General features: G+C 41.7%; 1 protein-coding gene across 2 annotated transcripts; it reads right to left on the bottom strand.

Annotated features, from left to right (window-relative positions):
* Positions 1 to 26: 26 nt before the first annotated feature.
* On the bottom strand, positions 27 to 14,596 carry BBOF1 (basal body orientation factor 1). Of its 2 annotated transcripts, XM_081862312.1 has the most exons (11): positions 14,481 to 14,596; positions 14,069 to 14,339; positions 12,410 to 12,475; positions 10,374 to 10,517; positions 9,543 to 9,623; positions 9,002 to 9,072; positions 8,604 to 8,748; positions 6,871 to 7,364; positions 4,362 to 4,466; positions 3,033 to 3,101; positions 27 to 450 (listed from the first exon to the last, which is right to left on the bottom strand). In XM_081862312.1, the coding sequence occupies exons 1-11, from the start codon at positions 14,519 to 14,521 to the stop codon at positions 333 to 335; spliced, it is 1,605 nt and encodes a 534-aa protein (XP_081718438.1). In that variant the 5' UTR covers positions 14,522 to 14,596; the 3' UTR covers positions 27 to 332. The 2 variants fall into 2 exon arrangements, with proteins under 2 accessions (XP_081718438.1, XP_081718439.1); XM_081862313.1 differs by lacking the exons at positions 27 to 450; positions 3,033 to 3,101; positions 4,362 to 4,466 and adding an exon at positions 5,400 to 5,589.
* Between the last annotated feature and the right edge of the window lie 12 nt (positions 14,597 to 14,608).

Genomic DNA, 14,608 nt, shown 5'->3' on the forward strand with positions numbered 1-14,608 from the left:
ATTGAATTAAGGCAAAAATCAGAAAGTTTCGCCTTATCAAAAAGGGCTTTGAACGAAATGCCCTCCTTTTTTATTTCAGAATACAGTTATACAATACAAAGACTTTAAAATGAAACAAATGTTACCAAGAAATAGGATTCCATCTTGCAAGAAAGCATTAGTGAATTTTTAAAAAAGAAAGTCAAGTTGCCTTGAAAGAATAATTGAAGTAGTAAATTGAAATGTATAGAAAACATTTGAATTTCATCACTGCAGCATTATTTGCCTGATAGAACTGGAGCCCATGAAGAAAGGTGGCTTTCGTTATATATTTTTCTTGATTAGCAGCCATCTTAGTTGGATTGTGGTGGTATAACCTGAATATCTGGAAGGGATGATCCTTTACGAGGTGACTCTGATAGTGGTGCCTGCTGAGTGATGAACGCATAGACAGGAATTGTATCATCAGTGCTGTAATGGAAAGACAGTAAGAAAAGATCTGCATTAGCACATACATTCGTCCAGATAAGCCTAACAATTGCCCTCAGTGTATTACACTTTCCATCTCAATTGTACTCAAGATTTCAGCAGCAAATTTAACCCCTTTTCACATTTAGGCTATAGGCCCAAACACACCCACACTTTTAGGGATGTTTCCCCTAATAGAACTGTCTCTCCTGCTCAGAAAACGGTTCTGCTGTGTTTAGATCTTTGTGGGGGTGATCCTAGATCAGGGGTCAGCAAACCTTTTCAGCAGGGGGCCAGTCCACTGTCCCTCAGACCTTCTGGGGGGCCGGACTATATTTTGAAAAAAATAATAATGAAAGAATTCCTGTGCCCCAGAAATAACCCAGAGATGCATTTTAAATAAAAGCACACATTCTACTCATGTAAAAACACCAGGCAGGCCCCACAAATAACCCAGAGATGCATTTTAAATTAAAGGACACATTCTACTCATGTAAAAACATGCTGATTCCCAGACCGCCAGCGGGCCGGATTTAGAAGGCAGTTGGGCTCGATCCAGCCCCTAGGCTTTAGTTTGCCTACCCATATCCTAGATAGTTGACAACAAAGGTCCTGGCCGATACTAAGGATGTCTTCCTGTGGGTAATGTCCTCAGCCATGCACATTGGAGGCACTGTGCCCTTGTCTCCATTTTCAACCTATTTTGCAGCCGTCTACCTTAGGCCAGCTGTTAGCTGGAACTCCAAAGAGTTCCCATTGTGTTGAGGGGTTACAAGGAGATTTCCTCAAACCTTGCAAATTTAGGGGTTAATTGTGTCTGCTACCTTTCCCCCAGGAACTTAAGATTGAGGATTTTCTGATTTTCCAGGGTTGCTCCCATGGTCCATGTCCTCCTCAATGTCCTCAAAACAGCTAGGAGGTTGAGCTGTTTGGGGCACGGAAGTGGGAGCCTGCCACTAGCTGCTTCCCCCCCACTCCTTTCTCTGAAGGGACGAGACTATCAAGACCAAGTTGTGGCACTTGCCGTGATCTAATAATTGTAGCCTAATAGCTGCACAAACATCATGAAGAAGGAAAATCAGTTGCTGGACTTCCCCAAACCCCATGCAAGTCAACAAAGAGGTGATAAGTAGGCCAGATTGAAAACAGATAATAAACCCAGTTCCCCTGCAAGGGAAAAAGTATTTCTCAGCGTGTAAGAGAAAAAAAGAGTGTATACAGTGCCTTTAAAATGCCATGTTCTGGAACAGAGCATAGCAGTGGGGGATAAAGTAGCCCTGAGCTGTTTTTCTTTCTTTCTAAATGTTTATAGAGATGCATGACTCAATAATAATAATAATAATAATAATAATAATAATAATAATAATAATAATAATAATTTATTATTTATACCCCGCCCATCTGGCTGGATTTCCCCAGCCACTCTGGGTGGCTTCCAACAAAATATTAAAATACAATAGTCCATCAAACATTAAAAGCTTCTCTAAACAGGGCTGCCTTCAGATGTCTTCTAAAAGTCTGGTAGTTGTTTTTGACATCTGGTGGGAGGGCACTCCACAAGGCGGGTGCCACTACCGAGAAGGCTCTCTGCCTGGTTCCCTGTAACTTGGCTTCTCACAGCAAGGGAACCGCCAGAAGGCCCTCGGGACCTCAGTGTTCGGGCAGAATGATGGGGGTGGAGACGCTCCTTCAGGTATACTGGACCGAGGCCGTATAGGGCTTTAAAGGTCAGCACCAACACTATAGGACTTTAAAGGTCAGCACCAACACTCCAACAACCAACTGTGCTCGGAAACGTACTGGGAGCCAATGGAGGTCTTTCAAGACTGGTGTTATGTGGTCTCGGCAGCCACTCCCAGTCACCAGTCTAGCTGCCGCATTCTAAAGACAGTCTGCATTTTTATTATAAATGTTATTCTGTTCAATGGGGGGAAAGCATTTCTTATTATTTCCCTTGTTATAGTCTTTTACCCTCCTTTACTATTTCCACCTCATAGCATTCTATCTTCTCTCAAGACAAGAGTTATGTCCGTTTCTTTCTATACTCCCATTTCCTCTGCATCCCCATCTGTTACCCTCCCTCCCTCCTCCACAGGTCTCTCGCATCCTATTGGACCTCTCTGTCTCTTTTTTCTCTAATTAGAGTCTACATCTCCATCTCTCAGCAACCCTGCTTTTTTCTTCCTTTGTGGCCACCTTCCATATCTACCTTTCTTTCACTGTGTAAATTGCTGGAAGAGTGTTGCCTTTTGTCTGTTGATATCAAACTCAATGAAGGAGTCAGACATGCAGAACAACTAGCTACAACATGCTGGAAAAGATAATGCTAATTCCATCACATATATCCAAAAGGATAGAAAGTGAAGATGTAGTAATACAAGCATTCTATCTCCTACCTTATTTTCTGTGGCTTTTGGTTGGACCTAGTCTGTCTTACATGACACTGGCAGCATAGATCTTCCCATGCTGGCAGGGTAACATGGGAATCGCCCATGCAAGTACTAGCTACCATTGCCCTTTCCGGAAAGTGGGACAGTGCTACAAAAAGAACTACTAAGTCACTAGATAAATGCAAATTCTCTTACCCAGCGTTCTTTGGTTCTGCTAAATTTATTGTGTCTGGAGTTATGGGAACCAAAGCTTGACCGTATTTCCTATAAAACAGAAATGACAGCAAAAATCATTCAGTTCCCATTTCTGTCATTTTCCTTGTGATGAGAGTTGGATGAAAAGAAAGCAGACACTGCTGATCTGTTATCAAGCATTTTGTCTCTCCTCTGCCCAGAACTCCCAGAGTCAATGCTATTCTGTGACCCTGCAAAACCTTGGGGAAATCATTGACTCTGCAATGAATCTACACACCTGAACTTCTGTTCCATTTTCTCCTCCTGAATAGTAAGTTAGTTTGCACTTTATTTCAATACTATGTGTCAGAATGTGCTAGTAACTAAGGCTGTGAGCCTAACCATGTCTACTCAGAAGTCGTTCCCACTGAATTCAATGGAGCTCACTGCTACTTATTGCCAGATAAGTGGGATTCGGATCACTGCTTAAATTTTCAAAACTAGAGAAAATACTTCATAATTCTGCCTTTTTAAATTTTAGTACTTCTTAATAAAGTCTGGATACCCATTTCCCCCATTAGCTAGTTAGGACCTGTACAAGAAAAAGGAACACAGAAATATTTTTCCAAGCTACTCTTTCCTATTTGCATTCTTGCTCTAATACAGAGGATGACATCCAGTAGCATCCATCCTTTTCAACAGTGGAGGCAGGACTTGCAGAAGCTTCCATCTTCTGCTTGCAGGAGTTTACGTCTCTTTTTTGTCCTGAGTATGCTAGGAAAGCAGGGCAGCTAGAATTTCTCATTCTCAGGCTTAGTGGTTCTAATCCAATCAAAAGCAAAATATGGTATTTACTTTCTGCAAACCTCTCCTTCCAAAAAAACTGGTTTAGCTAATGAAAGTTCCAGTTTCAACATTTCCTCCCCCAACACCACTAGAGGAGTGTTTCCAACTACCCTTCGGAAGCCCTGCAAGTTGCTGCAGGAAAGGAACTATGAGCGATCACGTGAAAGGGATGTTTCTAGGACCAAGCAGAAACTATCAAGCTCTCTTGTTATTTTTTGCCATTGCAAATTCTTTGTTAATGCCATCTTATTATATTAGTACTGAAATGTTGTGTTTTTCATTTGTTATATTTTGCTATTATGTTGTTTTATTATGTTGTTATGAAATTGTTCCTATGATGTTGACTTTTGTTATAAGTCACTTTGAGCATGTTTCTTTTTGTGGACCGTTTCTCAAGGGTTTCCGTTTGGCGAACAAGTGCTGAACTGAGAAATGGGCAGCTACCAAGTGGGTGAGCCCTAAGGATTCTATAGCCCTTGCTCGCTGTAACAGACTGGACTTTACCGTTGTTTAAGGCCATTCATTTTTGCAAAGAGTAGCCTCAGCACACTCTCCTTCTGCTCCCAGGTCAAATCAGAAATGTCCAGTTTTCCTTTCTGAATATTTGTCCTACAGAAAAAAATATAAAATCAAGAAATCAGTACCTTACGAGCATAATCTACAAATATATACCCTAAATGACTGTGTCCTAGATCAGTTGGTCACTGAACTGAAGGAGGAGGAAGTGACCCTGGACTTAATCTTAAGGGGCATCCAAGAACTGGTGTGATTGGGAACAGTCATTGTGCCGCTAATGAATCCAATATATGTGCAAATGAACAATTGCCAAAGTCCAACGCATCACATTTGACTTCAAAAAGAAGCTTCTAAAAAATTAGGGGACTCATAAAAACCTCAGTAATAGCAGCTTAGATCAGGAAAGACACCACCAAGGTCCTCCTGGAGGTGCAACCATAAAACCGCTAGCACGTTTACAAAATGGACGGTCCGGTATGGTTTCAAATTAGATGGGGAACCATGTGTTGAGATTTCAGCACTGCAGGGGGCTGGGACTAGATGACCCTCGGGATGCCTTCCAACTCTACAATTCTATGATTCTTAGGCCAAGATGGTGCCACTGCAATTAAGGAGCAACTTCAAGGAAGCTATTAGATTCAAGAAGGAATATTTCTGGGGGGAAATGGGCCAAATGAGAAAAAAAGGAAAACAAACTTCAGCCAAAAAAATAAAAAGCAAGTAGATGGCAAGGAATGTCCCCAAATAAATAAATAAATTTAAAAATGCATTTACAGCTAACAATAAAAAGTATGTAAATTAAAAGTAGAAGCTAGCTAGGGAACAGCTGGACCTTTAGACTACAAGGGTGTCAAAGTGTGCAGATGGAAGAAAGGGAAATCACAGAAAAGCTTTTGCTGCGGAAGATGTAAGGCAAGCACTTGCACCTGAACTAACTTTCTCAGGAAAGGACTCTGAGGGACTAAGGCAAATAGTGGTGACAAGAGACAAAGGTATTATGGACAAAATAAAAATGATCACCTGATCCAGATGGCATCCGACTAAGAGTTCTTAAAGACCTCAAATTGCTGATCTTGTAACAAAAATATGTAGTTTGTCCTTAAGACTGGTACTGTATCTGTGTTTGAGGACTGGAAAGTGGTCAATGTAACACCAATGTTTAAGAAGGGATCCAGGAAATTACAGGCAGGTTAGTTGAACATCTGTTCCAGGAAAACTGGTGGAAAAGGTATTAAAAATAACATTATAGCATACAGAAGAACAAGCCTTGCTCAAGAAGATTCAGAGCTCTTTGAGAGCATCTAGAAGCATGTGAATAGGGGTGATCCAGTAGACACAGTGTGCTTGGACTTTCAAAAAGCTTTTGATAAAGTACCTCGTCAAAGACTCTTGGGTAAGCTTAACAGTCGTGAGATAAGAGGACAGGTCCTCTTACAGATCAGTAACTGCTGGGGGAAAAACAGGAAGCAGAGAAGAGGAATAAATGGACAGTTCTTCAAATGGAGAGATGGAAGAAGCAGATTCCTGCAGGGATCTGTATTGGAAGCAGTGCTTTTTAAACTTATTCATCATGATTTGGAGTTGGGGTGACATCCAATAGTTCAGGCTGGCAAAAACAAACAGGACAAAGGGATTGTGAGGAACTCCAATAGGTTCTTCCTAAACTGGGTGAACAGACTTTAAAATGGCATATGCAATTCAAACGTAAAGTAATACACACTGGGGCAAGAAGTCCTAACTTCACATATCTGCTTATGTGGTCTGAACCGGTGATGCCTAACCACTAGATAGATTTAGGATCATAACATTAAGAGCTGTTTTGACAATGGAATGGACTACCTCAGAAGGTGGTGGACTCTCCTTCACTGGAGACTTTTAAACAGGGATTGGATGACTACCCGTCAGGGATTCCTTAGTTGTGTTTCCAGCATTACACAGGGTTAGATTAGATGACCCTTTAGATCCCTTTCAACTCTACAATTATATGGCTCTATCTCCTTACTCTTGTGCTGCAGTAAGCTTCTCTATCTGACTTCCAGGTTTCTCTCCAGGCAGTAATAATAATAATAATAATTTATTATTTGTACCCCGCCCATCTGGCTGGGTTTCCCCAGCCACTCTGGGTGGCAATGCCTCTCCTTGGGTATTTTGGCCAGGATGGAATGTGCCCTTAAATTCTGACAGTGCATTTTGCTTGTCAGAATACAGGATAGAGAGGGTGTGGGTGTGTGTGAAGAAACTAGCTTATTGTACAAAAGTAAAATTTTCATTTGTCACTCCACCCACTTTACCTTTGGCTCCACTCACTACTGGCATATGGTCCCAGAAGGTTGCTAAGAAAGAAATGTGTTTCAGGCTAAAAAAGGATCCCTACCCCGGCCCTATCCTAAGCCAGTCTAAATTGAGGTGTACTATTTCACAGGGATTTTTACACACTTTCTGTTCCTGGCAGCCAGGGCCACCAGAAAGAAAACTTCTACAGTTCTACCACATGTACCATTTCTCTGCTTCCAGAAGGTCCATTTGTACACTATTTGTGCTGTGCTCATTGTTGTTAAAGGTTCTGATTTTAGGGTATTCATCTTTCCCTGCATATGCTGCCATCATTTTTCTTTGATATGCATCTTGAGCCACCTGCTTGTAGCACTTTCTGCTGGTTATGATCTCCTGTTTCACCTGCTCCAGAGCATCTAAGAAGAACTTCTCCACCTCAGTCCTTTGGTCCAGGATATTTCTGGCCAGTTTCTTCACTCTGCTCATCTCTCGTTCCTTCATTTCCAGCAGCTGCTGCAGCTTTGCAATTTCTGTCTGGCCTGCCTGGTTCTGCATCAAAGCCTTCTGTTGGGTACTTTCAACTTCAGTTTTAAATTCTCGGGTCATATGATAAACAGCTTCTTCCAGTTTTTTCACCTTGTTTTGCAGGTCCTGGATCAGGGCTTTCTGCTGAGTAATTTGCCGTATCTTTTCCTGAACTAACAATTCATTGGTTTCCTTTAAAAATAAATAAATAAAATTACTTGCAAGGTAATACTGTTTGAAAGCTGTCTTTTGATCATCAAAGCTTTCAAACAATTAAAATTCTTGAAACTGTTTTAAACAAAATTGAAAACTTCAATGGATTACAGGCTAGATTAAAATTTGCCCTGCTTGCAACATTCACCAATCTCAGATAGGCAGATTAAAGAGTCCACTGCTGAGCAGCTTGCACACACCTTGTCTCCCTTCAACTCATGCTCAATCTGATAAAAACAAATTTAACATAAGCTTTCTCTTTCAGTTAATATGCAAAACTAGTGCATTTTGGAGGGAAACTACTATAGGTTTTAGGTTAGCCACAGGTAGTTGAAATGGACAGTGTTCAATTGGAATGACTAATTTATGTTTAAATCTAGAACTTTCACAATAGTGATGGGATTTGGACTAATGTTAAAACTATTCTGGCTCTGATATATGACTATAATAATAAATAATGGGTGGAATTCAATGCTGTGCTTCTTTTATCGTTCAGTCTGCACAAGCAGCAGCCTGCCAGATGGAACGATCCTGCCTCGCCCATGCACTGTTCTGGGGTTCTCCTGTCCGCCAGCTCAGAGCCAATTTGGGATGGTTGGGAAGAGGGAGCCCAATCGCAAGTGGGTTGAGCTGCTTAGGTAAATCCCACCCACTGAATAGAACATGGTCTTCAGTGGACACCTATTCATGCATTACTGGTGTGTAAGGCATTTGCATGCTCAAGGCCCACAACATGACCCCACCCCTGAAATTACATCCCCAGGCTGCATAACCAATGTCCACATGTTGAATGGTATCTGAAAATGATTCCATATGCACAAGCTGCTGTTCAAATACAAGGATCCACGTGATCAGGACACTTACACAACCAGATGTACTATTGACATCTAGGTGCCACATGTAGGTGTAACAGCAGCTGCTCCCATGTTTGCATTCCTTTGAATGCAGATAAAGGCTAGATAAAGACTAGCCTGGGAACAAGTCATCAGCCCTGCCCCTGTTTCAACACGAGTGCCCTACATGCAAGTAACATGTGAATTGGTGTTAGAAGCCTTTTCATTACAGAACAGGAACTTTAGCTTCCCAATATACCACCAAATGTTAAGTGATTTTGGCATAGATATGGAGAGGTGCTAGCTCTGATGAAGCTGCACAAATAGAATTTCAAGGGATCTTATGTATAGGAGAATGAAAAAGGTAAGAAGTCATAAACTTAACCTTCTCCTGCAAGAGAAAGGCATTTTTCTCCTCCAATTTTTGCTTGGCTTTTTGTAACTCTTCTGTTTCCTTCATGTGGTATCCAAGAGCCTCATGAAGACGAACATTCTCTGAAAAAACAGCTTTTCCAGCAGCATCCAACTGCCTGAATAAATGTAAAGACTATTCAGCAGTTGGAATCACAAATTTCCTGTATTAATCACAATACGTCACAGTGCACAAGCTGTAGATACAAAACAAACAGATGGAGACAGCATTCATGGGTGTGTTAAGGCTGCTTTGGGTCCAGCATCATATTTACTTATCAGAAACAAAGCACCCATGTGGATATCCTAGGAATTACCATACTTTAGCACCTTCACAATGGTTAAAGAACAGAGAAATCAAGTAAGTCTTACATAATGGCTTCATGGTGAGCCCTTTCTGCTAGCATATAAATCTTCTTCTCTGCTTCTCTTTCAAGTCGTTGCTGAAAGAAGCATAAACAGATATTTTGCAATGAAAACCAGGCATAAAGCGGCATTCACATTTCAAAAGTATGTGAAGGAAGTGTTTGCCCCTTCTGTGTTACAGAAAATAATAAAAGGTTGCACTGTGAAAGTTGAGGTTCAAAACAGACAGAGGCAAAATGGCAGAGATCCATAACTTTTCCTTAAAATCTGTACCTATTTCCTTACTTATTATTTCAGACTGGGGGAAGATAACAGAACAGGCAAAATATTGCAAATCTGTAATTTGGATCAGTACAGTACTTTATATTTCTTCATTCCATACATATCTAGGTGGTTCAAAAAGTTGTCCATGCATAGACTGCAAGCCCCATATTGCTGCCCCGAAGCTGTTTGAACTGGTGGATTGAAGCAGACATCCTGTGCATTATCACAAGGACTGTGCATGCTGAAACAACATATGCACCGTACTACTGCCCAAACACTATACCTTTTCTTCAAGGAACTTTTTCTCCAACATGCAGATTGTTTCCTGGTGTTCTTTTTCTGTGATTTCCATAATTTCATTGAGCTAGGATTTTAAGAAATATTTAATTATTATTTTAACCATCTAAATGACAATTTAAACAAAACTCTCTAGAGCAGTATCTCACAATATGCCACACGTTTTTCTTATATGTCCGTATTGCATGCCTTGAAACTCACAGTGCTTTCACCATCTGTTACCTGAAAATTTACCAGCTCACTTTTTCACATTTTTGCAAGTTTGCATATCAGGTAACCAATGCTGTTTTCTAGAAAAATAGTTGCCAGTACTCACCGTGAAGTTGTTACAATAAGTACCACACTTTTTGACAACAACAAAAGAGGTGCCAGTACTGCTTCCCCTTCAAAGTACACCATGAAAAAAGCACTGCAGGTAACACTTACTTTGTGAGCAATGCTGATAGCACAGGCCTTGCATACCTTCTCATATTTTGACATAGCTTTTAATCTTTGTCAGAGTATATAATCCTAAATCTGCTACACACAAATCTTGAAAATATCTCAGTTGAAGTGCACATCACATTATATATGATAAACTTAATAAATTGCTAAAAAGTCATCAAACTGCAAATGTAAACACTTGATTTTCTTACAAAAATCCAAGGAAAAAACTTTCTGTCTCATTCTAGTAACTTCTGAGCCTGTCTCTCAAAACTTCATTTCATTTTTCCAAATTACACTTTGGCAGTCCAGCACAGCTGCACTTTAGCATGACAGTCTAGAGATCACCCAATGCACTTCTAACGCTTAGCAGAATAGATGCTAATAAACTTACATCTTCAAGTTGTTTTTCCAAAAGAGCTTTCTTTTTGCGAAAATCCATTATCATTTTCAGCTCAACTTGAATTAGGCCAATTTCTTTGGCCTTCTTGTTGAATTTTTCCTCCATCTCCTCCAACTGTTTGGTGTAATATTGTACCTGCAAATTAGAAACTTTTAGCAAGATAATAAAAAACCTAATGGTGCAATCCTACCCTAGGTATCTGCTGGCCTAATGGCCTTTGGAAGTGGAAGAACTCCTTTTCCACTGGTGGAATTGAGCCTACAGAGGCAGAACAAGTTATCCACTGCCAGAACCCTGTTGTTACACTGATGGAAGACCCCATCAGCTGAAAAATTGCACCAGCAAAATCCCAGAGGTAGAGTTGCAGAGAAAAGGGTAGGGCATGGAGAAGAAGCATACTATCAGTGTTTGTAATTGCACACTCATATCCATGAACATGGAGGAAATCTATGTGAGGACACAAACTGGCTTAAGTTCTAACAAAACAAATTCCTTCCAGTAGCACCTTAAAGACCAACTAAGTCAGTTCTTCAGCTTTCGTGTGCATGCACACTTCTTCAGATACACTGAAACAGAAGTTTCCAGACCCTTCTATATAGTGAGAAGGTGGGGAGGGGTATTACTCAGAAGGGTGGTGGGAATGGGTGATTGGCAGATAGCTGTGATGAGCCTGTTGACGACTCTTAACGACTGCAATAGGTCTTACAGGAAAAAGCAAGGGGTGAAAAGGTGAAAAATGGCTTTGTCATGTATAATGAGATAAGAATCCAAGGTCTTTGTTCAGACCAGGTTTCTCCATTGTTTTGAGTTTGGTGATAAGTTGTAATTCAGCAGCTTCTCTTTCCAGTCTATTTCTGAAATTCCTTTGTAGTAAAACAGCTACTTTGAGATCTTGTATAGAATGTCCTGGGAGATTGAAATGTTATCCTACTGGTTTCTCTGTCTTGTGATTCCTGATGTCCGATTTATGTCCGTTTATTCTTTGGCGTAAGGTCTGGCCTGTTTGTCCAATATAGAGAGCTGAAGGACACTGTTGGCATTTTATGGCATACACAATGTTAGACGATGAGCAATTAAATAGTCCCGAGATGGTATGTGTGATGTTGTTGGGGCCAATCACCCATTCCCACCACCCTGTAACCACCCTCTGTAACTGGCTTAAGTTCTGATTGTCCCACTGATTACCATGGGAGGAAACAGAGAAAAATGAGCATACTGCATTAGGATCAGCTTGATGTGTAGCATGTTTAAAAATAATTCACATTAAAGAGCATCACTAGGGAAGAGCTACCAATAAAAAACTAAAATAACTTAACAAAATGAAGCTTTAAATGATGACCTTTTAGAACCAAACAATAGTATAGCAATTCCAAGTCAGTTCTACCTCCAGTTGCATAAGCCAAATATTGATGAAAACTCCATCTCTGACTCTAGGCATGCTTATTTAGAAATAAGTCATTGAGTTGAATAGAACTTAATCCCAGGTAAGGGTGTGTTGCCATGAGGTTGAGTATTAACATACTTTGGACTTAGTTTTCCAATTTTTTTCTGGCAAATCCTGCCCCCCAAAAACAGTTAAGGTAGGACTGGCATATTCCCAAAAGTGAAAATCCGGACAACGTTGTTGAGGTTTTTTCTTCTTGGGGGGAGGGGAGGAGAGGGGGACAAAATTGTTAAGAACACACATGCACCCCAATTATGTTTTTAGACTTTTAAAATGATTTTTAAAGCATTTCTTTTTTTAAAAGAAAGCTCTACTTGCCATACGTCCAGGTTTTCCCAGACATTTTGACGCTTCGGCAAAAATCCACCCGGATGCCATTTTCAGAGCCTGAACATATGACAGCCCTAGTTAAAGACTTAGTCATGACTTAAAGAGTTGAACCACTAGATGTTAGAAGATTAAATATATTTACTGTAAAACAGTCTTGTGCAACTTATCTATTGTCAGGTACAACCCAAAATGTGCTTAGTCTGGTTTTCAGTGTGTCATTGTACCAACAGAATCAAAAGACATGTCTATTCACCAGTTCATCGTTCTCTTCTTTGGCTTTTTGCTTCACCTCAATCAACTGCAGCTTTAGCTTCTCAATCTACATATTTAAAAAAGAAAATGAGGGAAAAAATCAATCATTTTATGGATTGGAAAAATCCAGTTCAAGGCTCACATGGTGGAATGGAAGAACAAAGAGCTTTCCCAAGGTGAGGGTGTGTGACCTAGCTAAGCCTGACAAGACAGCTTTATAGTTTTGGTCCCTCCACACATTAATTAGATTTAAGCATGTTAGTTATATGAGGGTGATTACTTCATACTTTCTCCATATCTTTATTTGCAAAAGTGCTACAGTAGATAGGGTATTTGCTGTGAAAGTCTTACAGTCAGTGGGCTGAATAAGTAGGCTGTTAAATTTTAAAGGAAAGCCAAACTCCACCTGGAGTACTGTGTCCAGTTCTGGACACTACAGTTCAAGAAGGACACTGACAAACTGGAGGAGGGCAACCAAAATGGTCAAAGGCCTGGAAACGATGCCTTATGAGGAACGGCTAAGGGAGCTGGGCATGTTTAGCCTGGAGAAGAGGAGGTTAAGGGGTGATATGATAGCCATGTTCAAATATATAAAAGGATGTCACATAGAGGAGGGAGAAAGGCTGTTTTCTGCTGCTCCAGAGAAGCGGACACGGAGCAATGGTTCCAAACTACAAGAAAAAAGATTCCACCTAAACATTAGGAAGAACTTCCTGACAGTAAAAGCTGTTCGACAGTGGAATTTGCTGCCAAGGAGTGTGGTGGAGTCTCCTTCTTTGGAGGTCTTTAAGCAGAGGCTTGACAACCATATGTCAGGAGTGCTCTGATGGTGTTTCCTGCTTGGCAGGGGGTTGGACTCGATGGCCCTTGTGGTCTCTTCCAACTCTATGATTCTATGATTCTATGAAACTATACATACTGAATTACACTCCATATTAGTACTTTTGTACTATTGATTTTGAAGACCAATGGAAAACGAAAGGATAATAGTTTTGGCAAACGCTATCTGTTGCAAAGAAAGAAAATCTAAACAGTGTTGAGGAGAAACACTTTCCTCCTCATCTAGGTTGTTTTCCCCCTTAAAAAGCGTAGCAGTGGTGATTCCTCTGAAATTCTATGTCACGTCTCCATTCTGAAAGTACATGCCATATGACAGGTGTGGGGAACCTTTGGCACTCCAGATGTTCCTGAAGAGGTGGGTCCCAGCCTTTGGCCATTCTTGCTAGGGCTAAAAAGGCAACATCTGGAGGGTTAAAAGTTTCCCACACCAGTTTTAAGATTGCCTAATGAATACAACAGCAATCAGTTCCTTCATTTTTATTTTTATTTTGGTTGTGGGTTTTTTTTGTGTATATACACACACACACACACAGTGCTTTTTTCTGGGAGGACGCAGGGGGACGTGTACCCCTAAACATTTTGTGCATCTAAGTTTGGCCTCATTGAGGGCAGTATTTCAATATGAGTAGGAAAATGAGAGTACCCCCAAACCAGTTTTTAGAAAAAGAGAGCACTGCATATATATCTGTGTATTAAAACCGTGGAACTAGACAGATTATTCTGAATTAGCTCGACAGGCTGCAAAGATCGTAGCCTTCAGCGTTAAGGGGTAGCAACTCTGCAAAAGGAGGAGGAAGTTCGCCTGCTGTTCCGCACCTACCAGATCTTCCTTCTCCAAGTCCTGCCTCTTGAGGTAGCCCATCACGTCCACCGTGTCCCTCTCCAGCCGCCGCTGCTGCCGCTCCAGCTCCTCGTTGTTCAGCGCGAGGCGGCGGGCGGCGGCGCGGTACTCCTTGCGGGAGAGCTCGGTCACCTCCAGCCTGGCCTCCCATAGCGACGCCGCAGCTTTAGCCCTGTCGGCCTCCGACTCCTCCTTCAGGGCCTTCACGTCGACCTTCTTGCCGCTGCCGCCGGGGCCGCCCTTCTTCCCCCTGAGGGAAGCGAGCGACACCGCGCCATAGAAGGGTCAAGGGGGTCCGGGCGACTCTCTCGCCCCCACCCGCCAGATTTGCCCGGAGAGGTGGGTCCCAGCGCCATCCCGCCCGCCCGCCCCCGTCTCCCTAGCTACCTACTTCCCTCCTTTCGCCGCTTTCGCCTTCCCTTTCCCCTTCATGTTTCCCCCTGGAAGCCACGCCGGTGTTTTCCCTCGCGGCGGCCCGTTGCTACGGCAACCGGGCGTCGCGGGAAGATGAGGACGAAG

This window comes from Podarcis erhardii, assembly GCF_964252035.2.
Source record: "Podarcis erhardii genome assembly, chromosome: 1".
Classification (NCBI taxonomy): Eukaryota; Metazoa; Chordata; class Lepidosauria; order Squamata; family Lacertidae; genus Podarcis; species Podarcis erhardii.

What these genes read in the sequence shown, in the direction of transcription:
- BBOF1 (XM_081862312.1), bottom strand. Translation starts at nt 14,521, where the DNA reads ATGAAGGGGAAAGGGAAGGCGAAAGCGGCGAAAGGAGGGAA. An exon ending in AAAAGTTCCTTGAAGAAAAG is followed by an intron (nt 9,073 to 9,542) that starts GTATAGTGTTTG and finishes TGCTTCTTTCAG; the next exon opens with CAACGACTTGAAAGAGAAGC. An exon ending in GCAGAACCAAAGAACGCTGG is followed by an intron (nt 451 to 3,032) that starts GTAAGAGAATTT and finishes TTTCCATTACAG; the next exon opens with CACTGATGATACAATTCCTG.